General features: G+C 40.9%; 1 protein-coding gene across 6 annotated transcripts in view; it reads right to left on the minus strand.

Moving 5' to 3' along the window:
- Window positions 1-27,891, minus strand: part of csmd3b (CUB and Sushi multiple domains 3b) — a 386,559-nt gene that overhangs the window by 211,254 nt on the left and 147,414 nt on the right. For all 6 annotated transcript variants that reach the window (XM_061760284.1, XM_061760282.1, XM_061760283.1 and 3 more), the window contains exon 5: window positions 11,610-11,722. In XM_061760284.1, the coding sequence (XP_061616268.1) occupies window positions 11,610-11,722 (113 nt within the window). The remainder of the gene's footprint in view (window positions 1-11,609; window positions 11,723-27,891) is intronic.

Consider the following 27,891-nt stretch of genomic DNA (forward strand, 5'->3'; position numbering starts at 1 on the left):
CCCACTGACAATTTTGCAGAACCAGCCCAGTTTTTAACTTTAAACGGGTCTCGCGTCAAACCTCATATGGACTGTTTAGCAGCCAATAGCAGTGCACATATAGACCTATGGAAAATGTCTTCAATGAACCTAACATGCACGTTTTGGAAATATGGGAGGAAGCCCGGGTACCAGGAAAAAAACAAAGCAAGCAAGGGGAAAATATGAAAACTCCACTGAAGAATGATTGTGCCCACTGTTGGTAACTTTGTCAATAACTTTGTTGAACAACCCCACTCCCATTGACAAACTTGTGGAATAACTGATCATAGCCACTGTCGATAACTTCAGAGAATAAACAATCACACCCCACCATCGTTAAATTTGCTGAGCCAATCTCCCATTGACAAGTGAGCGAACAACTGATCACACCCAGTCTGTAACTCTGCCAAACAAGTCACACCCCGACAAATTTGCCAAAAGATCGATCGCCCCCATGTCGAGAACTCTGCTGAACAAGCTTCATCCTGTGGTGACAAGGCCGCCAAAACCCTGAACATTATGCTGCATTATTTTTTTTTTTGTCCTCTGCTGACATCCATTCACATTCACATCCATACAGCAGAACTGACTTGGTGGCAGAGCTGAAGAGATAGTTTTGTTGTTGTTGTAATTTCTCTGGTGGCCCAGAGCATGGTGAAAGCTGCCTGTAGCACACCAATCCTGACCATGATGTCTCTGTCACATCTTCCGAGGAAGACAAATGAGTCCGCCTGCCTGATGGGCTCGCCACTGAGCGTGACTATTATGTTGCCAATTGCGTTGATCTTCATGAGCTCTGTCTTCTTTGTATTGATCAGAAGCCCTGTCTCTACTGATGTTCTCTCCAGGCAGAGGGGTCTTATCTTGCATCTGTTCGTTTTCACATTGTCTCTTTGTACCCACAGTTCAAGGCCTTCTTTTAGTCAAGCATGTAGCAGGGGGAGCTCTTAGGCTGGTCAGCACGGGATCTGTTCTGCGGGATTGCTGCCTGCTGGTCTCGGAGCTTAGGTTCAACGTCTTCTTTTATCCTCTCCGGTGGAATTTTTCACACTGACAGGATCATGATTCCATTGCAGTCCAATAGATCTCCTTTATTTGGCCGTTTGATTATGAATCTGGGCAGAACGGTAGCATAGTGGTTGCAGGTCTGCCTCCCAGTTCTGACGTTTAGTGTTCAAATCTTGGCCTTGGCTCTTTGTGTTGAGTTTCCATGTTCTCCCCGTGCTTACGTGGGTTGTCTCCTGGTACTGCATCTTACTCCCACAATCTGAAATCCCACATTAGGTTCATTGAAGAATTTAAATTGTCCTACAGTCGATGTGAATGGTTGTGTGTCATTATACAATATAGTATCCCAGACCAAGAACAAATTTTGTATCGCTATACCATCGGGAAAACTTCAAGATTCCCACCCGTGGTCGCTATTGTCAGACTTGCGAGAGACACGTACAACTTTATAACCCTTCCTGAAGTTCACCTGCCAAGAACCGTCACCTTTGAAGTGAGTCCCTCTGCTTGATGTGAAGCCGGTAATGATCACCGACGCCCCTAGGGGTCGCCGGAGGGTGTTTTTTTCCCCCCTTCCCTTCAGCAGCCACTTCAGATAGATCTTTGACTTGTCCTCAAAGAAAGTGACAGCAAGCGCGCTGACAGCGGGGCGGAGGCCTTTCCAAGGTTAATGCTGCTAAGTGACATGTAAATCATTAAGCAGTATGCCATGTACACATTAGAGACTGTAGAGAAATGCCCAGCACGTGTGTGTGTCCTCGCAGAAGTCTGTTCAACTCTGGTGAAGACTTTACCGAAAGTTCAAGTCCTGGTTTTATGCGAATAGTGGCTGGGGATAGTTGTATATTGGGGTGGTGGTCCATCAGTTGGTCAGCTTTTATTTTAATAAATAATATTAAATAATATTAGTACATTACAAATTGTATCAAGCAAAATTGGTGTTTAAAGAAAAAATAAAGATGAGCAGGTAAGACTCCAGGCAATAATACCGGTACATCTGAGTGTCCTGGTAGATGCTTCTTTTTTGGTTCGCAACAGTATTCCAATGGGCTCAGAAATTAATTATTTTATGTCCATTTTTAAAGGAATGGAGAAAATTACAGTTCGTAGTTGTAATGGAATTATACCAACGCAACCTGAAACGTGATCAGCTAATATCTTGGTGAAGCAGCATGTGGCTCATCGCTCAAGGATTTGTAATTTTGTTCTACACTCTTTGTTCCAAGTAACGATTGTATGTTTTTAATCGAGGGCGCTCATGTTTATTATAAGTGTGACAGCAGCTGCGGTGGTTGTCAGAATACTTTACGTAATGCATTCCTCTTCTTGCAACTACTGATGTCTTGCTGTGGTAAAAACACTTACATAGGACCTACAGTATCTTGTAAGGGCCAGGACTAAATGCGGTACACGTGTGTGTGTGTGTGTGTGTGTGTGCGCTAACACCATCAGTTGCATGCGTTGCTTGGCTAGCTTCAGTATGTGCGTGTCAATCTGTGCGGGGTATCTAATAGGCAGACTTACTGCAGTGTGACTTATTAAAACTAACGTCACGGCAAGCCCGCGGAGAGCTGCGTGACAAATACACACTCAATACAAATGCACTGAATGTGCATGCAAGGACACATTCTCCAAAACCTATAAACATTACATTCATAGCTCAAAATTACAAGCTTACTGTATTTTTGGGTGATTTTTGTGGCCATATTATGAATGGAGAAGCTTTTTTTCTGCAAGTAACAATAAGTAAATGGTGCACAGAGTGACTCAACGTGGTGACATTTAAGTCGGATCATAAAAATAGACTCGAGCCAAAGTCGACTGATGTTTGCAAACATTCAAGTTATGACATCGTCCATCAATCAGTCAGTCACTTGACCCATCCATCAATTCCTTCAGTCATCCATCATTCATATATATCTAACCATCATCAAAACCTGGGACTACCAGGTGCTGTTTCTGGCAAAAATGGTGACATCATCCATATTCATGATTTGAGGATATGTGGCGAGAAACGACTAAGCGTGCTAACATACTATAACTATGCTATAAATACTATATTCCACAGTCTGCACATTGCTGAGTTTTGCCTTTAGTTCTACTTCCGGATGACATTTGTCTCCGTACCGGGAATTCTCATCCATCCATGCATCAAAACGTGATCCAACAATGACATATTCATCCGTTTTTCATCACTTCACTCATATGGAACCATCTGTTTGATCTTCACTCCACAGCGATCGATCTTCCTATATTTACATTAGTAAATGCAAGAGGACAGGACAAGACGGACACACACACAGACAGAGACACACACAACTGTGTACAGTAAATTCCAAATGACACATTTATCTCCTTATTGAAAAGTAAATACTGGAGACTCCTTGTTCTCCTACATTGTTATGTTTTTGTTTCCACCAAGATATACGATGTATATCTTGTACGAAATTTTAAATAATCTACCGTACGACATTAAGGTCTGTTGTTGAAATTGTTATTTTGATGTGTGGGGTATAGTATTAGCCCTGTTGCTAATACTCCTAATGGAGACGGTAACACAATAACACTCTATTTCATTTCTATTACATCATCCTTGTGCCTCACAGTCCAGGCATGACCAATGGACAAAGGCTTAATCCCACTGTTTCAAAGTGTAACAGTTGGATTGAGCGTAAATCGATTAGTCACGCCTCGAGAGCGGGACGCAGGGATGACGTGCTACAGAGGCGACTGTAACTTTTTTTATGCAGGTCACTTTTGAGCCAATAAATAAAGTATGTGCAGTGTGCATGTGTAATGGATGCCAATTATTGCCGGATGACCACTGTCACACGTGCTCCAAGACAGAATGAGTTCCTGAGTTTTTGTGTGGCAAGACTGACTTGAGACGCCCTACGCCTTGGACGCTACACTAACACTGTATGAACATTTCAGGAAGGTTGATGTAACTGCAGCCACATCACCTGCAAATACTTGTTTACGGCACTGCTGAAGGAGCACGAATGTGTTCAACGTTGCACATTACACTACATATCGTTGTCGGAATGAAAGAAAATTACTGCGTTGGTACTGTGTATAAAATTTTATCCATATCGCACTACACTAATTCGACCCAAAACAAAACTGGACTAGACCGGCCAGGATATGCCAGAGTAGGACAGGACAAGACAGACGGACACATAAGTTCCAAATGAGTCTGTAATATTGTCAGATAGCATCTGACAGGCTTGAATTTGGCATCAATAAATCATTTTCAAGTTGGCTATGATTCTTTTACAAAAGCTAGTGAACATCATTCAGATGAGGTCAATATATCATCTGGCTCACATCAAACTGGTTTGTGCCACCTGCTACACTTTAATTAAAATACCAAGGTGCCACACCGATAACCATGTTTTGGTACATTTTGCAGACATTTTTCTCAGGCTTACACAAATTGGATTTTGGACGTGAGACATCATCAGTGTCCTGTCAAGGCAAGATCCATTTACTGTAATGACATTATTATGTTGTCACTCCGATACATGGACATTCTGTCATTAGGACACCAGTCCGTTATAAAACCCCTTAAAACAGCTTACCTGTGACTGAATCTCTGTGAAGACAAAATAATTACTGTATTGTTTTAAGGGAGTGGTCATGGTTCATGTAAATAATGTAATAATAGATCCCATTGATTAACCCCCGCTTATACTTATATGGCAATTCATCTTAAAAGCCTACTTCAAACATTGGCTGTACAGTTAAAGGTTTTATGATGGTGAAACTTTAGACTCCACAACTACATTAATCCAATGGGAAATTGTGTTTTTGTGATGTAACTTAAAAGTGTACTTTCCGCCTGCCGCAATATGCGGCGAACAAACATTTCCATTGCGGACACACGCATCTAGGGCTTTACACCCCCAGTTTTGTCTCCAGGGACAGCGCTGACATTTTCTCCCTCATTTGAAATGCATGACCCGAGCCGCACCCGCGTATATGTGCACAGCCTCATGCGTGTTTGCCGGTGTGCCGCATGTAACAGTGCAATAAAAGAAGAGATGAAAGAAACACGTGAAAAAAGGAGGGGCGGGGGGGGGGTAAATAAAACAAGATGCGTGTGCTAAAACTGCTAGTGAGAGATATGTACGTGGCTGCGGTGAAGAAAGAGATCAGTCACTTCGTCTGTGGGAAACACAGGAAGTGACAAAGAGTCAGCCTCCAGTTATGGCAGACCACAATCATGTGTAGCCTACGATTGCCACATAAATAACATCCTTTCTCGCATAATAGTAACATTTCAGCTTTTATCTCCCGTTATTTACATCTGCAAATCACACATTTTCGATGTGTATCCTATTACACTGATGATTCAAGCAAAAAGTGAATGTCAATGCTCAGTTTTTGGGGTTTGAGTGTTCCAGCCATTCATCTATAATATTTTCGATACCGCTTATCCTCATTAGGGTTGTTGATGAGCTAGAGCCTAGCCCAGCTGTGTAATGCTGTACCTGTATAACAGTTTAAAAATGTCAGCCGTATAATCAAAATATTGTCTGAAGAGTTAATTAAGGTTTTATGACGGCATGAACGCCCATACCAACACTAATCATACTTTAAAGGCCACAAATCACGTTCCAAGCCAAACCAATGCATCTGATAATGGAAGACAAGATGTCGCATGAGGTCGCATGCTATTCTGTGCATCACTTTTGTCCATCAACTGCATCTGATCAAATTTACTCGATTACATTTTACAATTAACACAGAAGGTCAAGGATGCCAGCAAAGCAGGGTTGCCATCACAGGTTATGTTTTATTCATAGCAAGGTTGCATGCAAATTCTTTGATCAAAAGATCCAATATTAATATGTTTTTGGCTGACTGTTTTGTTTCATCTCAAGAAAACAAGCTTATTGGTACTGAGAAGTGGAGTTGAGGTCCAAATTGAATATTCAACAAACAAAAATGTTCGCCAGGAGCAAAAGTCCAAAAAGGCAACATCAGAGATGTTTGCTTATTCTTTTTTGGTCTGAAAAGAAAAGAAAAAAAACACAAGAGTTGTCTTTGCTGTTTTTGTGCCTCCCTGTCAGTGAAAAGGACACATCCATTACATGACTGAGTGTCTTTGTCAGCACACACTCAAGTGTTGTCACCACAACTGATAACGCGACTTGATCACCCTCGCAAGAGGAACATGACACGGCACTTAAAAATACACGCTGAGTATGGTGGTATTTAGAGTTCAGGTTGGCCTCTTACAAACGTTTTTACCCACCTCCCACTTAACTTAAAATAATTATGTTATAGTGTGGATTTGATGAACAAGAACAAAACAAAAACTAAATTATATTATGCAGGTATATGCTTTTAATACTTCTGCATGTCCCAAGTTAACAATTTGACACCTTTAGCGTCGTAGCATGTTGTGCCACCATAATGCCAGACAGCACTGGGGTATATCAGAAGACATGCAGAATAATTAAAAAGCAAGAAGAGGCAGAGAAAGTCCCGAACTGAACTCCAGTGAGAGTTATTGTTCCCACAGATGAGAGAGAATATTTGCCAGTGAGTATTGTTGTATGCTTTGTTTGTATGTGTTGCTGCTCTGTGTGTGGTAAAGTAGCAGTTTTTTGTCGTTTAATAGTTACTGTAACATCTATGCCAAGTTCCGTTAGCCCGTCTATGGCGTTTCGGAGGCTCCCCTCAGCCTTATTTTGCTCAATACGACTCTGGCATGGAAGCAGGAGTTCAGAACATTCTGAGACGCTCCCAGATTAGTTGACATTTTATCCAGTGATGACCAAATATGGTGCCCTCACAGGCTGTAGGCTGGCCACTGTCATTTTAAATGGACTTAAGGCAAGTGAACAAGGTGAAGGAGGACGGAGGAAACAAAAAGAATGATTATTCAACATGGTGTGTGTGTGTGTGTGCGTGTGTTCGTGATCATCTGTGATTCTTTCTCATCAGCACAATATCAAACCGCCTCTGACATGATGCTAAATAATACATCACTCCCTTTCTCTCCCTCTCACACACATGCATACAAATACAACGTGCATGTGTGCTGCGCCATGAATTAGTGATGGCGTGGCGGTCTTCACAGGAAAAAAGTGTGTGTTGTGTAGATATCCCACAATGACTTCAAAGCAAGAAATGAGGGATATCATTCTAACTCCAAAAATCTATGCAGTGGAGGAGAGAATCGAGGAATCATCCCCACGCCAACGTGGGCGGACTCTCCCCCTGGGGTAAGGGGTGCCCGAGGCGTTCCCGAACCAGGTGGGAAGTGGAGTCCCTCTAATCACATAACCTCTACTGACAGTGTCGGCACCGGGGGCATGTCGGCTATGGACCCCCTATGTGCTCTTTGACCACATTCTCAACTCATCTGCTCCATTTTTATTCATGCCAGCTTGACGGCATTGTGGTTTTAACATCTCATGCTGAGATATTTCCAAGCAGGTGGGCTCCATCCATCCATTTTGTGTCACATGGCTGGACTCCACCAACGTGAACGGATCACTGGTCTGAATGGGGGCTGTGAGGGGACTCAATTCCGCGCCGCTTGCACCAAATTCAATTATGTAAAGCACTACACTACTGTTTCCCAAATGTTATTGTGCCAAGGTACATATTTTACATGAGTAAAATCACACGGCACAACACCAAACAAAAATGTCACTAGAATATGAATACTGAAATTAAGGTGATCTCGTCCCAATGTAATAAACAATCTGGACCTGTTGAGTTGAACAACACTTTATTACTGTTCTATGAACAGAGTTATTGTACATTCTGCCATCTAGTGTTACAACATTTTATTGTTCTGCATGTCACTATACTGTATGTTACTGGCGTTGATAGATGAACAAAGACGTATAATTTGTAGCAAATGCAAAATAATTTTCAGACCAATTACTGTATTTTCACAACCATAAGGCGCACTTAAAAGTCTTACATTTTCTCCAAAATGGACAGGGCGCCCTATAATGCGGCGCGCCTTATGTGTGCGCCGAGTTCCAAAATCTGTAAATGTTGTTGTGTGACTTTGATGAACGCTCCGCTTGACTGACTGGGAGCATTTCCTGCCCACACGCTACTTATATGGAGGAAAGGCGAACGTGACTGAGGACAGCATGCGCACGTTAAAGGGGGAAGGGTGCGCGTGACAGCGGACGCTAAAGGCACACCCCCAGTAGGTATTTAGTGCCGGTGTGTGCTTTGTGCAAATCAACATCGGTTTGGCAAAGGACCCCCGAAACTGGCACCTACGAAGAGACACGCTTATGGATTGTGGATGCCTTGGCTAAGGTATCTGCTTTGACTGTTGTCCGAGATTTCGCGAAAGCCGGCATCATTGCTGAACAGCCCCCCGGCAACGAGACCGACTCATTTTCTAAAGTGTTTGTCCAAATTAGGGTTGTGGGTGAGCTGGAGCCTAGCGGACTTTGGGTGAAAGGCGGGATACACCCTGGGCTCATATAGACAAACAATCATTCACACTCACATTCACACCAATTTAGAGTCTTCAAATAACCTAACCTGCATGTTTTGGGAATGGAGGAGGAAGCCAGAGAACACGGAACAGTTGTAATATCGAACAATACAGTTCAAAGGACATCCGCTACTATGTCTTTCTGTAACTCCTCCAGTCTCTCTGTATCTCTGTTGCAACCTGCTGATGATACTCGGTGAGTCTCTCAGATCAGTGGCCACTTCTAATCTGAGACACTCCCGTTTCAGACCATTGCTAGATGGCGTTTTCGTGTCCTGATGTCAAAATGTTTTGTCGTTCAGTTTCTAGGTAGAGTATAGCAGGTTGTGCAAAAAGTACTGAAATCTTCAACAGGTGGACTTAGGTCAAATTAAGTTCACCTGTACAGGAAATTTAAGGTTCGTCCTGAAATTTCATTCACTCGACAGCCTAATATACCTCAAACATTTTGAGGTTAGTGAATATCTTTTTTTTTCTTTTTTTTTTTCCATTATAGTGTACTGCAATAGTTTCACAGAAGAATGTCTGTCTATTTTAATAAGTGCATATTAAAACAATGTCAAGTTAGAAAATTATAAGAAAACGTAAGGACTACATAACAATGAGCATCATGAAATATACCTATTTTTTAATTAAAGTGTACAATACATGCTGAAAATCCCCCCAGCTAAAATCTCGTTTGAATACTAAACCAATAAGACTAAACAAATATTTCTCCTCGTTTCTTTGCTAGAAACACAAAGTGTTGCAGACAATACATGTCAAAATCGAAAAAACTGAAATACGTCCAGCGTGGGGATAACAGGGGGGGATTACATATTGCGCAACTGGACCTGCCAAAAATAATCCACATTGGATCATTCCGCTCATGTATAGCTCTCCTCTGTGAATATTATGGGATGCTGTATATGCCGAACTGCGGCTGATGCATGTATAGACAACCGGGGAGTCTTCAGATGACACCTCCTGTTGCACATACACACGAGTCGTTTGGACCTGTTCCCAATTGGAGACAGAATGGCTGCGACCTACACGACACATTCATGAGGGTCAAGTTTTTAATAAAACATCTTGTGAATTTGTGGTAGTAAACTACGAATAGGTAGTCCGCTGTACTGCATCTTGAACTAAACATTTACTTAATCTATCCCTTGTTTTGTTTTTATTTTAGGGACCCTCTGGTATCTGTTGGGACATATATTATTTATACATTTTATACCATTTGCATATATTGTCTTTAAAAAAATTGAGATACAACGTGATAATGATAGTCTTTGAGAACACAATCAAAATGTATGCAATGAGATCATTGTAGTTACCGATGGGAAAAAGGAGCCCACTATTATTATTTAGTCAATTTGAATAAACTAAAGTGGTTGGTGCTTTTGTATTACATCACAAGTGACAATTATATGATAACAGAGCAGGGTAAAAAAAATAACAAATAAAAAGTGACAATGAAAATTGCGTGCGTAAGACAACTTCTGCGCAGTCCAACGTTGTTGTAAATTGTTCAGTTGGTTGTATTGTGTTTGCCCCCGCAGCCCTGACGATATTTATGCTAACTTCCTCAATGAGGAAGTCAAAGTTCTTTCTTTTCCTAATCTAAATGTGATCTGGACACAGTGACGATCATGTATAATGAGTTCTAATTTTAGGTGCAACTTCAGTCTTTTTTTTTTTTTTTCTTTCCTGTATATCCGAGCTTTGATATGTGAGAATGACAAGTTGTTTACTGCTGGAGAATTGATCTGTGACATTTTATAAAGTAATCACAACATGACAATACAGGAGAGAGAAAAATAAAAAAAATAAAAAAAAAAAAGCACACGCCACAACCTGGATTATTGTCCAGGCCAAGTAAAAAATGGACACCCATGAAATCAATCGTTTTGGAGCTCAACCAGACTTTAAATCGATTCAACTGTCCGTCAGCCGTTTGGGAATCGGTCTTGAAACGGACTTATTTTGCACACTGTATGCTCAGCTTCAGGAACCGTGAAACCAACCATTTTCACAAACTCCGAAATGAAGGCTTGGAGGAAAGAAAAATATGTTGTCTTCTTTTTCTCCTACGTCTCAAACAGAGAGTCCTTATTACAGTAAGTGGGTTCATCTTGAAAATGCTCCACTTTTGGGTCACAGTGCGGTCCTCCTACCGCCCGACTCGATCGCTCACAACGCCGGCCCGTCTTGACAGCCGTTCGCTGTGGGAAAGGAATTAAAGTGTCACCCGTGACAAGCTGAAAACTGAACATGTCTAATTCTGGGAGAACTTTCTCTGAAGTTGTTCAAAGAAATTGAACTGGGAATAAAAGAGAAAGATAGGAGGCCCTCATATTGATACGGTGGAAGATCAACACGATGCCTTTCGGGACGCTGTGGATGCGCAACTCAATGCCAGTTGGCTTAGTGCTTATGTTGGGGCAATTTTTTTTGCTATAATATTGTTCACTTGATCCGCTATGTGCTTCTTTTTCCCGATTTTGTGTTGAACTCTCCTCTCAGGCCTTATCATGCTGTGCTTGTTTTTCCCAAATTTTTCACACTTCTGTTAGGCCTTATCACAATCTTGCTCTGTGCTGCTTTTTCAGACTTGGGTGTGGCACACTTCTGTCATGGCCACTCTGTGCTTCTTTTTCAGGTTTTTGTGCAGCACACAGCTATCACACATTGTCACTCACCGACTCTGTGTTTATTTTTCCGGCTTTTCTTGTAGAATCCTGCTGTCACAGTCACTCTGTGCTCCCCCCCCCCCCCCCCCCCACCCCTTTGTGTAGCACACTGCCATCATACTCATGTCACGTTTTCACTCTGTGCTTCTTCTTCGGGATCTTGTGAGCACATTGGAGCCAATACATCACCACATAAACAATCTTTTGAGCCAATGCAATGTTGACTTGACTAAGAGCAATATTTCATGGAAGGCCTTGCTCGTAGAGATAGGGGTGACCCCTGGGTCGTGTGTTTTTTTTTTGTTTGTTTTTTTAACTCTCACAGTGATGCTGTAAACACTGACACGCGCGCGCACACACATAGACACACACACACACACACACTCACACTCACACATGCCAACGTGTTGACACGTTCTGACCTTCATAGATGAGCTTGAAGCCGTGTGCGGAGACGGCGAAGTCGCTCGTCAGCCTCAAAGAGAAGACATTTCCAGTGCTAGTGACCGGAGCTGGCATCTGGAAACCTGTTAGTCTGCAGAGGCAAAAAAACAAACAAATAAACAAAGACATCAACAACACTCTCATATCAATTCTGCATGGCTTCATAAGGAAGTAAACTCATAAAAACACAACTTAGTTCGTCGTGTATCAGTTTTAATTAACATGTTCTTTTGCGCTAATATACTGGTTTACCAATTTAATGGTTTCTATTATTATGATTGTTTTTTTTTTGCCATTTTAAGTTTTCTCTGTATCACTCCCAAATTCGTCAGAATCCCATGACTCGGAAATCACATGCAATATTATAAAAATATATAAAAAAATTCCCCCTATACATTAACAAAAGTGGGGATTTAAGAAAATAATGAAAAAAGCTGCTAAAAAATAAAAATGACATTTGCATTTTTATGGTTTCAGGTTTTTGGCTTGGACTCTCTCTCTCATATATATATATATATATATATATATATATATATATATATATATATATATATATATTTAGAGAGAGAGAGAGAAAGAGAGTCCAAGACAAATTACTATTAATAAAAAGAATAATACAAAATTGTGAAATCGCATTTCTCAACTGTATTCATATCGTGCTTTCACAACAGCCACAGCTGTAACAACACTGTAGACAACACCTATAATATTAATATTAAGTGGAAAAAAGCAGGTAAATAATGTACCGATGCTATTCAAATGTAGCATTTTGTGAAAGATATTTTGCTTAACCAGTAGAAAATTGGTAACTACACCAAGAGTAGAAGTGGTGTGGAATAACAATAGCGGCATACATAAATTGGCTTGCAGGAAATCATTTTTCTATTATTCTCAACTGGTTTGATTACACCACTAGATGTGTGTGCTCCTCATATGCCAGCCTCCGAGGTACAACACAAACAACTCTCCATTATTTGAAAATACATTTAAATTTTAAAAGAGGATGGGGGTGGTGGGGGGGGGGCGTAGTTTGAGATGGCAATAAAAGCTGCCAGTGGATTCGGGGCTTTTAAATAAATCATGCCACAAGATTAAAGCCAATAGAGATGTGAACCCACAGTGTTGTTTGATATATAAACAGGCAAACAACAAGGAGGGGGCACAAAGGCAATGCTGCAATTGTTGGATTTTCTGAGAGGGTCTTCGAAGGAGGCAGCCAACTATACAGTATAATTTTGTTGTTGTTTATCCCCAGGAACATTAATTAATTATTCAAAATTATCTTTGGCGCTAAAAGTAAAGGCACTTTTCTAGCTTTATTTTAGAGTTATCATTGCAGGACACTAAGGCCTTTGCTTTCTAGCCGCGTCGGATTATATATTGTAAAGTATTAGTGGTTGTGTCATCCTGCAGTCTTGGTCAAGGTGACCAAAAAAAAAAAAAAAAAGGTTGTAATGACTTCCCTTTTTGTTGCAAAAACAACATGGAAAAAAATAAATTGGAATGCCAGGTAGAGTTTTATAGTTAGGAATAATATTACAAAGGTGCAATGTGGATCACTGAAATATGGATTTAGTCATCCAACAATGTGCCAATTACGTTTATGTCGGGTTGTATTAGTTTTAAATTGTGTTATGATGTAAATACCATAAAATAAAAGCTGGACTTCTGAACTTTTGTCTCATATTCATCTTTTGATCTGAAACCCAAATGTCTTCAGGATACAACAAAAACAAAGTAATTGACCTTGCAGTTCCAGTACTTTTGGAGGGGACTGTATATGTCACGGTGTTATGCAGTACATACAGTATGTTAGGATTCCGCGAAGATATGCTATGATGTTAAACTACGCAATACTACGCTATGTGTATGCTCAGTTACGTTATGTTGCTATTTCTTGTCCTGCTATGCTACACGGTGCTTTGCACCCTGATCGGCTATGCTGTGTTACATTATGTCATTGTATGTTATGCTATGTTAAGGTGCTACGCTACTACCTATGTAATGCTTTGCACTCGTACAATGTAATATTATGAAATGCTATGCTATGTTACATTAAATGATGTTACATTACATTATGTTAGAATGCAGAGAGAAGCAATCTAGTTTCTCATTGAATAACAACATAAATGTTCACAGGTTTATGTTGTTATTCAGGTGTGGTTATTCTGTTGTACTAAACGTGGCTTTTTTGTACCATGAGAATGAACAAATAACATTTTTGTGTGCAACAACAAAGATCATTAACTGATGATTAATGGATGGGAATCACTCTCATAAAGGGAGAGGCGTGTGTGACCAGCACTCTTTAAATTTTATATATTATGCTTTTGTGTGTGTCCGTGCGTGTGTGGTCGGGGAAGCACTCCACTGGTATTAGCTAGCCTGTCCTTTCCTTGCTAATGTGATTTCACTCGATGCACTGTACACACACGCACGCACATACACACACACACACGCACACACGCTCAAAAGGAAGCATGCAGTTCCACTAATGCGATTGTCAGCCTCCTTTTCTCTTTCTTTCACTTGCATCTGATTGTCACTTTATAGCCATTGTGGCTGTATGAAAAATGTATTTATTATAATTTTTTTTTTTAATAATGTGAAATGTGAACATAATACAAAGAAAGGCAAAGAAATGTGGGCGTAGAAACATTAAGTAAGACCCCCACAGACTTAAAACACAAGTGAACTTCACCCTTCAGAGCAAGTAACAGGATCAATTCAAAAACCATTTACTTTCTTCCCATCCTCCTCGTGGGGGTTAAGGTTTCTCTTCACAATTGTAAGCAAATAAATCAGCTTCACGGCCCGCCTGGCTCACACTTACGTTGCCCCCCCCCACCCCACCCCACTCGGACCAAACGTAAATCAGTTTGCACGGGGATGATGTGTGTAAGAACGGACAAATTGTCCTGCTTCTCTATGATTTTACATAGACAATGTGGGGAGGGGTCTATTATAGGGGAGACCTTTATTTGTACATTTGTCGCATCTGTCAAGCGAAAGTGCCACTAAACACAAAGGATTTTTATGGTGAAATGCAGAGAGACTGCATGTTGGGTGGAACAAATGTGGATACACACAATGTTGTGGAGCAATTACAAGAGACTATCTTAAAAATTTTGAAAGCAACATTTAAAAAAAAAAAAATGACTCAATGGAACATAAACATAGACGCACAAAATATTGTGAAGTGATCATGTCACAGTCATAAAACTTATTTTTGAGAAATTCTGCAAACCAATGGTCGGGACAAATAAGTTGTACACCTTCCCAGAACATAACTATGGATGCACACAACATTGTGGAGCAATCATGTCAGAGTGTTTTAAAGATTGAAACAAAATTTAAATGAATACAAAAAAGCACCCAACAACGGGGCAGAACAAATAAGTCATGTAGCTCCCCAGAACATAAATTCCGATGCACGCAACAATGTGGAGCAATCACATGTCAGTCTTTTGAAAAAATGGAAATTAAAAGTTGCTATGTTCTAGAAATGCAGCAATTGACCAGGCAGAACAAATCAGTTGTGGACTTCCATGGAATACTAACACGCACGCACACAACATTGTGGAGCGACCACATCTACTGGAACGTTCATCCTCATGACGACCATCTTTAATACTGCACAGGGAAGAAAAAAAATACTTAGTAGGGAATTTGTTTACAAGACGACACAATTCAGAATTGATGAGCGAAATGATATATGAGCGAAAGACCAAGAACGGCTACGGAATACTTTAAAACGTGCCTTTTAATAACTTTAGGTGTGATTTAATAAGTTTAACTGTCTTCAAAGAATTTGGGAAGGGTAGAACTATGTTAAAAAAACAACAACAACATTTTATATGGTCTCTCTATCGCGGATCTTCGTGAGTGGCTTTGGAATAATAAACAATAAACAATCCCACAATAAACAGGGTTCACGGTCTTAACAATAATCATGTCCTCTTTTGAGATTTTTGTGCTTGAAACTACATCTAAATGAGATTAGTCAGAACTATAAGAGCACGTAAGTCGCAGCCCGGTTGTCAAGTGTGATTGAATACGCCGTTTAATCAGGAGGAGGTTTACAGCGAGGCAGGCGTGCAGGGTCGCTATGGGGGACATAAATCAGTCCGGATGGAAGTGTGATGTTCTTTTTTCACCCCGTATTCATGTGGCTGTTTCGTTAGCATTCTCACAAAGTAACCATGACGACTGAGCCACAACAGTAAGTGGTGTCCTTGAGCAAGCAACGCAACTGTGGGCGCTGTATTGTGACGTGTCGGCCATGGCGCCGACAGGTAGAAAAAGAGAGAGAAAGCAGCCTCCACTCTTCTAAGAATACTTACTAAGATTTTGTAACAGTCCATTCAAATTCTTCAAATTCTAGCAAGGAGCTATAGTAGGCGAACAAATCCAGCCGGACGCTCACACGCAGACTATCCGAGGTTTTGGCAGTTCTTGACAGTGATAGAAACTTGCAGCTTGTCCCAAAGTACAATAATTACACTTTATAAAATCTCTTTCTCTCCTTACATTGTCTTTTATTATGTTCGTATACAGTGGACCCCCAAATATTTGTAGTTTGGCACTCACAGACACACATATTCCCTCTTTTTTACAATCTTTATCATTTTTTTCCTTTTTATTCATTTATTCTTTTAGTTTGCCGGGGGTATACCCGCGCAGATTTTCGATATCCCGCACTGTATAGGACGGCGCTACTTTAATTATCCAACATCTGATTGACTCCAAGTGTGGTCCACATATCAATAGTGGTATTTTAAGGAATAAAACCTATGCCTCATTATTTGATGAACACTTAGGCCTACTACGCTACTCTATTCAAATGTTGGTCATGGTGGTTTTACTGCACTTGTTGTGACAAATATACTGTATTTACAACTGGATTAGATTATCAATTTGTTATTGACTATAACTACTATTCAACCTGTAATGCTGTTAACTGCTATTAATACAAATAATAATAAAAAGATCAAGCCTCATTATAATCTCCTCCCGATCGTGTAAGACATATTGGATTTGTATCCATGTGATTATCACAACCGTTCACTCCATTCGACATCTTTCCTATCACTTCGAATCACCTCACATTAATTTACTAGCTCTACAGTCACACACAAACACACGCTTTGCTTGTTAAGGACATTAATGGTGTTTTTATCTGAGTTCACAAACGCCTGCGTCTGTTATTTCGCCACGTTTCATCATGCGGCATCTCGTTAGCATTCAAATAATCGTCAGATAAACTCTGTTTGACACCAGCGCTCAGCGCAAACACGCACAGTCACACACTAAGGAGGAGGGGAGGTCCAGAGGTCAGAATTGTTCAGGTTGGCTGGAGAGTCAAGGGCAAGCACATTCATTTATTATGTCTTTTTTCTCATGTTATTCTATGTGCAAGGGACTGAGGAAAAAGAGATGAATCTCTTCTAATTATAAACTAACAAAAAAAAATTTTTTTAAGGAAATGTCATACTATCAATGCTCTTGCTTCTCTGTGCATCTTGATTTATTTCCTCCAGTGATGGCCAAAGTTCATGGTCTGGAGTCATGTGATTGATTAATAGCACGAGTCTGAGTGACATGTACAGTATACAAGTATAGTGTGTGTGTGTGTGTGTGTGTACACGCCGAGTCCTTGACCCATCCATTCAATTAGTCTCTCTCACACACACACACACACACACACACACACGTTTACGTCAGTGTCGGCGTCAGAGCAATATCTGAGAGGAGGGGTATTAGGTCAGTACGGGAGGTTGTGGGGGGCAAATTCCGTCGCTCAATAAATAATTAATAACACAGTGGTGCCTTAAAATACGACCTTAATTTGTTACATGAACTTTCTCATAACACAAAACACTCATATCTCAAGTCACCTTTTCTCATTGAAATGATTGGAGCTCCTTCTGGTGTGTGCGACTCAGCCAGCGGGAGGCAGACATGTTTTTTTGCAGAGGATAAAGAATATTATCTGTCTACGTGTTGCTACAGTGTTTGTGTTCAAATATCAGTTTGCTTGAAGCGTTACAATACCACCCCATATGGATTCTATTTGCAAAAAAAAGAAAAGAAAAGGGAAAAATAAATAAATAAATCAGCCAAACACTTGTATCTCAAGGCAGCACTAATCTATCTACCAAAACGTTCTCACTCACTCACTCTATATAGATATGCCATGGCGGGCACTGTAAGGTACATTAAACACATTGGCTTAGCTTTAGACTACTTTAGAGTTGTAGGTGGTCAGTGTGGGCATTTTTCCATATGGGACAGTGTCCATCCACTTGTTTGGACATTTTCAGGTTACGTCTCTCGAACGCCAGCTGAACCAACTGGTCCTTTTACTTTATGGCGCAATGTTCACCTGTGGTCTAAAAACACTTTCGCCAGAGTGGAGAATGAATTCTCGCACGTTGCAGTCTCAGCGGCAAATTTCAGGCAAATTTTAAAAGCAGTCAGCTCACTTAACATTTGGCATCGCCATGCGCAAACAGTACTTTGACTGGATATGACCATATGCAAACGATCGACACTGTTTTGTTTCCATTTATGTCCCCCTTCCCATGATGCGACACTGATACCTGTAAAGCTTCGGCCTCTATTTTGGTGGACATGCTGCAACCTCAAAAATAGCGGACGTGTTGTAAAAATTAGCCACAGACATGGCGGAAATGAAAATGCTCCACAAAGATGGCAGCGATACCGCAACAAATCTTGCAAACAAAGCGCATGATGTAGAACTCTCCACTAACATGGTGGACACGCTGCAATACACTCCTCCAAGATGGCGGACTGATTGTGACGCAGTCCAAAAACATGGTGGGCAATTAGCCAAATTTTCCACAAACATGGTGGGAATGCAGAAATAAACTACAAACATGGCAGAAGTGATGTCACTACAAACAAACACGCTCCAAGTAACTCCCCAAAGACGGCGGACTTGTTGCAACAGTCCACAAACACACTGGACTGTTGCAGCACCAGCATAATTGGCAGACATGCTACACCAACTATTAGCACCAAGAGCCATTCTTATTTGTACTGTTCACCAGATTCCAGAGACGGCGGAGTGACCCCCCGCCCCCACCCACCAAGGAAGCGAGGCACTCCGACGGGGGGTCGAACAGCAGATTAACCTCGTTGTCAGCCCCAGAGGTTCAGAAGGGAACGCGCTGTGACTCAGACTGACAAGTAGCGATACAAGCTAAACACCCAAGCACCGAAAAAAAATCTGGTCCAAAGAAAAAGAATTTAACATTTGCATTAATAGGATCAGGGTGGAGCTTATTCATCTATTGTGTTCATATCATCTTTCTTATTAGCATGGCGCTTTGTTACACATTCGCAGTGTCACTGAGTGGGAACTGTCATTGTCTTCGTTTGTGGACTTTTGCATTTTTTTAAATAGATTTAGTTCTGTTTCATGTTATGTCTTGCGTCCCTGTCTCTTGTTCATTTCTTGTTAAAATCATTCGGTTTTCGTCTCCACTTGTTCTTGTCTCGCTTGTCTGCCAATCAGCGCCCCACTCGTGTCTCGTCCAGGTGTGCCTCGTTATGTTGTCAATTTGTATTTACTGTAGTTCCCTGCTTTTTTTCCCGTCCGTGTCGGATCATTGGTTCTCCAAGTCACGTTTCTAGTTTTCTCATGTTTCCTGTCAAGGTGAGTGGGTTTTTTTTTTTTCCTTGTGTATCTTTGTTACTTCGACCCTTGATTTTTGGGACTTTGTTAATTTAGTATTTTGGATTTGACTAAGCGGCACGGTGACCAACTGGTTAGAGCGTCAGCCTCACAGTTCTGAGGACCAGGGTTCAATCCCCGGTGGGAGTTTGCATGTTCTCCCCGTGCCTGCGTGGGTTTTCTCCGGGCACTCCGGTTTCCTCCCACATCCCAAAAACATGCATTAATTGGAGACTCTAAATTGCCCGTAGGTGTGAATGTGAGTGCAAATGGTTGTTTGTTTGTATGTGCCCTGCGATTGGCTGGCAACCGGTTCAGGGTGTACCCCGCCTCCTGCCCGATGATAGCCGGGATAGGCTCCAGCACGCCCGCGACCCTCGTGAGGAGAAGCGGCTCAGAAAATGGATGGATGGATTTGACGACGTCTTGGTTGCCTTGTGTTTTTCATAATAAATATATATATATATGTTTAATTGATCCTGCCTTGCCTCCCTGCTTCCCTGTGCTGGGATCCTCCACATTTTCCACCAGTACCACAAAACCCTGACAGGAACTGAACCCAAGTAAGGCCAATGAAACACTACACCATTAGCGACAGTTACTATAACTACTTTTTTTCTAGTATTTATGAACAAATTCCTACAAAGAGTCATAACAATCAAGTTGCTGTATATAGATGAATATGTATAAAGCACTACTATTAACTTTAGTATAGTTTGCCTATTAGACAGTGATTTGGCAGTCATTTTGGAATAAGGCCAAAACCGTTCTCCCAGTTCAAGTAATGGCAAACAAAACAGGTGACGAGACAAGTCTACTCCGCAGTGAGAATTTCTGCTAAATGCTATGCTTGTATCGTCAAATGAACAATTCTTTGGATTACCTGCACCACTATTTTGAAAGATGAAGAATTCAAATAAAACCAACACAAGCATGGGAGAGAACATGCATGGATGGATTTTAGATAGTCCACATATATTCCCCATGGAAACTTGCCCTCGCCATCAATGCTGCACCATCGCCGACCTATTGTGGCACGACACTCCCGTTGACTTTTATACATTTGCTCTTTTGCCTTGCTGAAATAAAATGGCCTCGCACCATCAGTATCAACAGGTGTAATGACTTTTTTTTTCCCCCCACCACCGGACTGTTGTGACAAGCCTCCGTGAGCAAACTGGATTTTCCTGGTGGTATTTTCAACAATATCCGTAAACAGCGGCCCTGCACTATTTAATAATAAATGTTGTATACCTCCGTCTTCCCGCACCCGCCCTCTCCCTCTCTCTCTCTTTGAGACAGTTAGATAGATAGTGACTGCTGACCCCCCACTCCCCAAGCTAAAGCTTGTTTAGGCTTCTGGCTATCCCATCACTTACTATTACACTTGACGGGCATGGGGAAGGACACATGCTGTGAAAGGGACTCACACAGGAACGGGGGCGAACACAAATGGACGTGCGTCCTGGTGCACACACACACACCTGCTGTATTGGGCAGATAGGCAGAGACAGATTGCATGCCTCCGCTGGCATTCAAAGGGGAGGTGTCAGGGCTGACAGCGACTTAAAGGTACAGTCGTTAGAGAGATATATGAGCCGGGGGGGGGGGGGGAGGAAAGCGGAGATTAGATGTGGTGCTGAGAGAAAGAGGGAGCGTGTAAAAGGAGAAATATGATGGCGAGGGATTAAACCGCGCACGCCAGGAACACGTGGGAGGTCAGAAACTCGATGGTGGTAAATAACTGTCATATACAACATGACTGTCATATACTTCATGAGAATTTAGTAGGAAATTGGACAAAAGGTTAGCCATCAAGAGCGCTGGGACAGGCTGTAAACACGCACAAATATGGTGGTCGTACCACAATACACAGCAAAGATGGCCGAGCCGTTGTAACACAGTTAACAAATATGGTGGACATGCAGTGACCCGACTTACGAGTTTTTCAAGATATAAGCAGTTGTTCCAGCCAATGTCTGCTTTGACTTGTGAGCAAAAATTCAAGATATGAGCGCTATATGGTGGCAAGGAACTCAACTAAACTCACTTCACACAGAGCGGCAGTCTGCCAGGTAGTTAACAATTCTTCACAAAGTTTTTGCCAGTCGCATTTGAAGTTTGCTGTCAAACTAAACATGAAATAAAGAGAATTAAACGTGCATGCAAAACAAACACGTGGCTTCCGCTTAGCTCAATACTAACAAGCAATGGAAACACCATAGACATGCTAATGAAAAGCATCGTGACTGTGTTATAACCATTTAAGCAACAGCTATTTCAACACAAATGGTGGAGCAACACATGTAGACATAATACAAGAACACTCACAGGCATATAGTCTTCATCCTCTGCAAAGAATGACTAATGACTACGGCTTACTGAAGAGCTGTGACCATCTGCACATATATCTGTATGTATGCATTATACTGTCCCCAGGTGGCCAAAGCGTCCATACCAGAAGGAGAAGCACAATATTCATTGAACTGAAGCAAAAATGTTTTATCTTGAAAAACCATGTTATTTTCATACTGTATATCAATACTGTATGTTTTTATAAATTACATTATTACAGTGTTATTTTTCTTATTAAAAGACAACATTTATATTTTGGGAAACTGGAACGGATTAATGGCATTTATATTCATTTCAACGGGGAAAGATGATTTGATATAAGTGTTTTGAGTTAAGGTGGCGGCCATCGAACAAATTAAACATGTATCTGAAGGCACCACTGTATTACAAAAGAGCTCACAAACAAGGTGGTCGATACAATGTACACCTCAAAGATGGCCGACAGGTTGTAACACGGTCCACAAATACAGTTGATACTGTATAATGCAACACAGTAAACAAAGAATACGAGCACTGAATTGCATAAAAACATGTGAGCGTCTAGGTATGAGCTGTGGCCCACAGCAGCTCCTTGCAAGTGTTTTCATTTTGGATCTGTCTGTTTGACTATTCAGTCCTGTTCAATAAATGGGTGAAGGTGCATTTGTGACTGTGGCTCTCATTGCCCACATGCAAGGGCATTACAATACCTTTTTTTTTTTTTTTTTTTTTTTTAACTTTACTCAAGCGGTATTGGATGTGACGCACACGTGTCTCTCACATTTTTGCTTGCAAGACAAGGCGCAAAATTACCCTGGGGCACTCCTAAATCAAGGCGTCACAGCATCACCTATTAAATTGCACATCAAATCCCTCACTATTGTTATAAGGAATATGTAAATGATATGTTTGTACTTCATTGTCAAAGCATCTCTCCATTTGAACTATGTGATGTTGTCTCTTTCAGTTTTGTGTCAATCGCTGCAAGGCGTTCAGGTTAATTTCACGTTGGAGCCTTCCCACATGAACGTATTTGGGAAAAAAATGCCATGCAGTCGTGTCCTCTTGTAATCCTTTGTGCTCGCATCTGTCGGCAGTCAAGTGCGGATCGCCTACGGTATTAACTACCTCTGACTTGTTGGCAGCAACACAGTGGCACTAAACATCGGGCCCGCCCATGCCCACGCACACACACACACACACACACCCAAATCTCTTCATATGACACTTACGTACATCCCTAACAACAGAGTTACATATTGGAGGATTCTAGGATGTCTTAAAACAAAACACTAAATCCAAGTTGGAAACAGCATTCCAATATAAAATGCTGCACGGAAATGTAAACATCAACCTTGTAAATGGCAAATAACTTAATCAGGAAGGTGCCCATATATATATATATATATATATATATATATATATATATATATATATATATATATTCCCCGGCTTGGCATCATAAATCACTTTTACTTAGGATGTCCTTCCAAGTCCAGATTCAGGCGCAAAGTGGAGCAAATGCGAGTGGACGCTTTTACAACATTCAGTGTGATGAATGGCCACGCCAATGCTACCTCAACTCCTACTATATACCGGCAAAACGCATCACTTATTTAATACAATAAGAATTTATTCCAACGGAAGCAAAATCTCGCCAGCTCAGCAGTAGTGGAAAGTAACAAAGTTCAATCACTTTTTTACTATACTAACTACTCGTTACTTTGACCAAACAGGATTCTGTTTTTATTATTATTTTTTTAACCTTCGTTGACTACGTAAAAAAAAGACATACATAGATAAAAAATAAAGTCAACCGTAGTTGAGATGTTGATTGATAGAGATCTCGGGGTCTTATAAGGTAGAAATAACAGGGACAGCAGCGACATGGAGGAACGTGAACCAGGGCGGATTAATGACGACGGCAACAGATTCGGACAAGCAAGATATTCCCCATCCATGGCCATATTTAACCCATACTGTTCGGGTCAAATTTGATATTTGACAGCAATAAAGAAAATACCTTCAATGTCATTCTTGCAGCCTAAAATTTCACGTCTTTTCCAAAAAATAATAAAAAATTAGTTCCGGATCAACGTTCATACACGTCTACTAAAATGGATTGCAGATTTATCAGTGTCTGTTAAATCAAGGCAAATGGTGGGAATCTTAAAACTGTACACACGACGTAAATGTGTATATTTCTTATGGGACAGTGGTAACAATGAAGAGAAGCTCGAAACAGTCCCGAGAACTGTCTGTGTTCCTCTCACAATGGCACAGGTTCCCGCAGAAACACGCCGCTCATGGGTCATGAGGGAATCTCAAAACAGTAAAAGAGTCCAAGTCATGTATATGTGTTTATTTGAAGGACAATGGGGATAGAGTTTACAAATGAGTTTTAAACAATCCCGAGAACTGTCTGTGTTTCACCGACAAACGCAAAGCAGGCTATTGACATTTTCAAAAGATATGTGGTTCATAATTTGGTGTAGACAATTATGAGGATATTCTTCAACATATTATGTGTGCATGGATAATACAGCATTATTTGATGATGTCAACACCAAAAACACTCAATGTGTTTTGTCGTGTTCAAGTCAAAATACAAACAAAGGTATCTGTATTTCTACTTAACGACACAATTTCAGCACTTTTGTCACCTCTGCCAGCCAAGCCTACTCTGTGGGGCTTGCCGTTTGCGAAACACGCCATTAATACGACGATTAAATAAAACCAGTGACATTCGCACTGTGCTCCGACAGACAGGTGGCAAATTAAAAGGAATAAAACGCATGGCCGTGCTCCTGTCCCACAACTGCAACGCTCTCTAAGGGTCACCGGATGATCGGATGATTACGAGAGTGACATCGGTAACCCTTCCATGATATCAGCCCGATCGGTCGCAACAGATGTGATGGACGCCGCTATCATCACAGCACTGAATCTGGCTATATTGCTTGGAAAAGTGTTCTTACCAATTGAAGCCAAAGGACATGCGACATGTCTTTGGACTACGTAAAGGGGATTAAAAGGATCGGGAAAGGCTGCTGGGCCGCAGACCGGTAACAGTCTGAACAGAGACTCAACAAAAAATGATTTTAAATAATATCCCTCTGTACATGTAAAACCCCTCGCCTTGGTTTTATATATATATATATATATATATATACACACACACACAACCCCAATTCCAATGAAGTTGGGACGTTGTGTTAAACATAAATAAAAACAGAATACAATGATTTGCAAAACGTGTTCAACCTATATTTCATTGAATACACTACAAAGACAAGATATTTACTGTTCAAACTGATAAACTTGGTTGTTTTTAGCAAATAATCATTAACTTAGAATTTTATGGCTGAAACACATTCCAAATAAGCTGGGGCAGGGTCATGTTTACCACTGTGTTACATCACCTTTTCTTTTAACAACATTCAATAAACGTTTGGGAACTGAGGACACTAATCTCAAGAATCCTTGCGTTGGCTGGAAAGTTGGAACATGTGCACTAGACAGATGGAGGACGCTAAACTGTGATTTGAGTTTGCGTCACTGTGTGTGGGCGAAGCAAAGACGCGGTGCCTTGCCAGAAAACACGAAACTCCGCAAGGTCAGCGCTTGACCAAACATCTCGTGTGCATTATGAAGGTCCCACCTTTGAAATTCATGGTTTCCCACTGGTGGCAGAAATATCTAAACCTAATAACTCCGATCTGATTTCCTTCAGACTCTGTATAGTTGTCATCAGCTCCCCCAGACCTGTTACTGCACAAAAACAACATTAATGCTACTTTCTGCTGTTCCATATTTGCACTAAGTGGTTGCCAAAATATTTGTTATGCGCTTATTTTGTATCATTGAGGCACTGAGCATTCTGTTTTAGCCAAGGCATTCGGGCCACATTCTGTCATCTTGTTTAAAGGTTTAAAAATTCGAGGCTGGCATCCACTGCTGCATACTAATCATACACACGCAAACACATAACTGCGCACAAAAGATCACTGATCATTACAAAGCACACACAAACACGGGAAACCACTAAAGGATGCCATGGTCCAGTAACGAAAGAGTCTATAATGGTCATGTGACAGACGGTGATTAATTGATACATCAACAAAGGTGCTTTGTCCGCGTGTTAAGGTCACGACACGTTCTTTTGAAATTGAATTCTTGTATTTGTGTCTGCTAGGATACTGGAGCAAAACAACTGAACTTTTTTTCAGTCTGTTTTCTTGGTTTCCGCTTCCGTGGCAGCGTTTCAACGTCATTAGGCCGCTGACACAAAATCTTTAAACACGCTCGTCCTCGTAAATATGTGCACACACCTGAGCGATTAACGATGCGTTAAGAGCAGTGTTGTACTAAATACTTCTTCCTGTTAATGAGGGTGGCATTAGGGAGCCTCTTGCCTTTCCAGGATTAAGTAGCATTTTAAGGATATTAATGTACTAAATAAGTGATTGAGAGAATATTGTGGTACGTAGTACAAAATTGCAATATTTGCCAACACCATAATATCATGATTCAGCGATTATACGATAATCCACGCATCCTTATCTATAGCAAAGGAGCAGGGAATCACTTTGCAACTTTGGGTACGAGATCGCTAATAATATCACAATACTGCGATTTTGCGATAAAGGATACATTTTCAATATTCATGTAACCGAGTATTGTACATTACAAAAACATACAATAATGACATAAATAAAATATCAAGAAATGTAACAGTTTTTGGTGTGCACACCTTGGCCACCTGGGGGCAATATAACACAGACATATGGATATACATGGACATGGCTCTACAGTAAGCCGCAGTAATATTAGTTGTTCTTCACATAGGATACATAAAATACCATGCCTGTGAGTATTGTTATATTATCTGTCTACATATTTTGCTCTGTGTTCAAATATCCGTCGCTTAAAGGGCTATAACACGGCAACACCAATTCTATTCGTTAGTCTATGGCTTTTACAGTTATAAGTCAGCATTAAGCTAACTGACTTTAAGGCAAAGTTGTGTTGTTGTTTTAAATACACAAATTCTTTTTTTCTTTATGTTTAGTTGGACAGTAAACTTCCACTGAGAGCAGCGCTCATATCTCAAGTCAAAGGGTCATCACAAATCATCGTTAAGTACGCCGTACCAGTGAGAACTCGTGTACAACACACAATAAGACTTCACCAGACGAGCCTCGGTGGATGCTGCTGTTCTGGTTAGCAAGGGAGTTCAAACTGTATTAGCAGTTAACTGTAACTCCTGCATATATGAATTAATTTAACACTACTTCATATCCCTTTTTCATTTTCCTGATAAGGCGTTTATTTGTTGTAACTGGACTAATTGTAGCACGGATGCTACTTGAGGAACGTCGGTGTACAAAGATATACAAAATGGTCTAAAAAAGGAGTCCTAAATAAAACTTCAAGAGGACGACATGATGCAATTAAGTTCCACTGAAATCAAATCAGCATAAACTTCAAGTCAAAAAATGATAACAAAGGTGGAGGCGGAACCAGCCAAACGCTTTTTCTAAAATGTCACATTGATAATTGCACTTTCAGTTCCTTTTGAATTATCGCATCTGCCGTGATTAAAAAGAAGGGAGGGAAAAAATAAATAAACGCAAGGCTGAGGTGGAGGTTCTGTGGTTGTTGTTTTTTTTTTTCCTGTAAGCAAAAGTACAAGGTACGTGTTCTTAGCGAACCCAAACATCCAAATCCAAAAGAATAGAACAAAAACCATGGAATAGATTCCTTCATTAAGATGGTGGACAGTCGAGGATGCCGCAACATTTCCATACAATTGAGTCACCCGGCGTTTGCGAATCACGCTCCGAGGAAAGAATTCTACATCGACATCAATGCGGGAGAACCTCAGGCCTGAACGCAGTTGTCTTTCAATAACAAGACAGGCGCGTCGATCCCTGCCCACGCGGCTCACCGCTAAACATCCAGTGGGAAGTCGGGTGGGCGCGAGGCTCGAGAAAAGAACACCGAATGAAACGCTGAATGGAGAAAGAAAAAAAATGCATCTTCCATATGAAACAATTTGGTAAATCTTTATTTCCACTTTCCTGCCATTGCTCTTTTTAACACGATTACAAACGAATGGTGACAGAGCCTTGCAGTCCATTGCCCCAAAATTGTGGAATGCACTTCCATTTGAACTCTTGCGGATACATTTTCAAAAAGCTGTTAAAAACCAATTTGTTTAGGCA

The sequence above is a fragment of the Phyllopteryx taeniolatus genome, chromosome 21 (genome assembly GCF_024500385.1).
Source record: "Phyllopteryx taeniolatus isolate TA_2022b chromosome 21, UOR_Ptae_1.2, whole genome shotgun sequence".
NCBI lineage: Eukaryota > Metazoa > Chordata > Actinopteri > Syngnathiformes > Syngnathidae > Phyllopteryx > Phyllopteryx taeniolatus.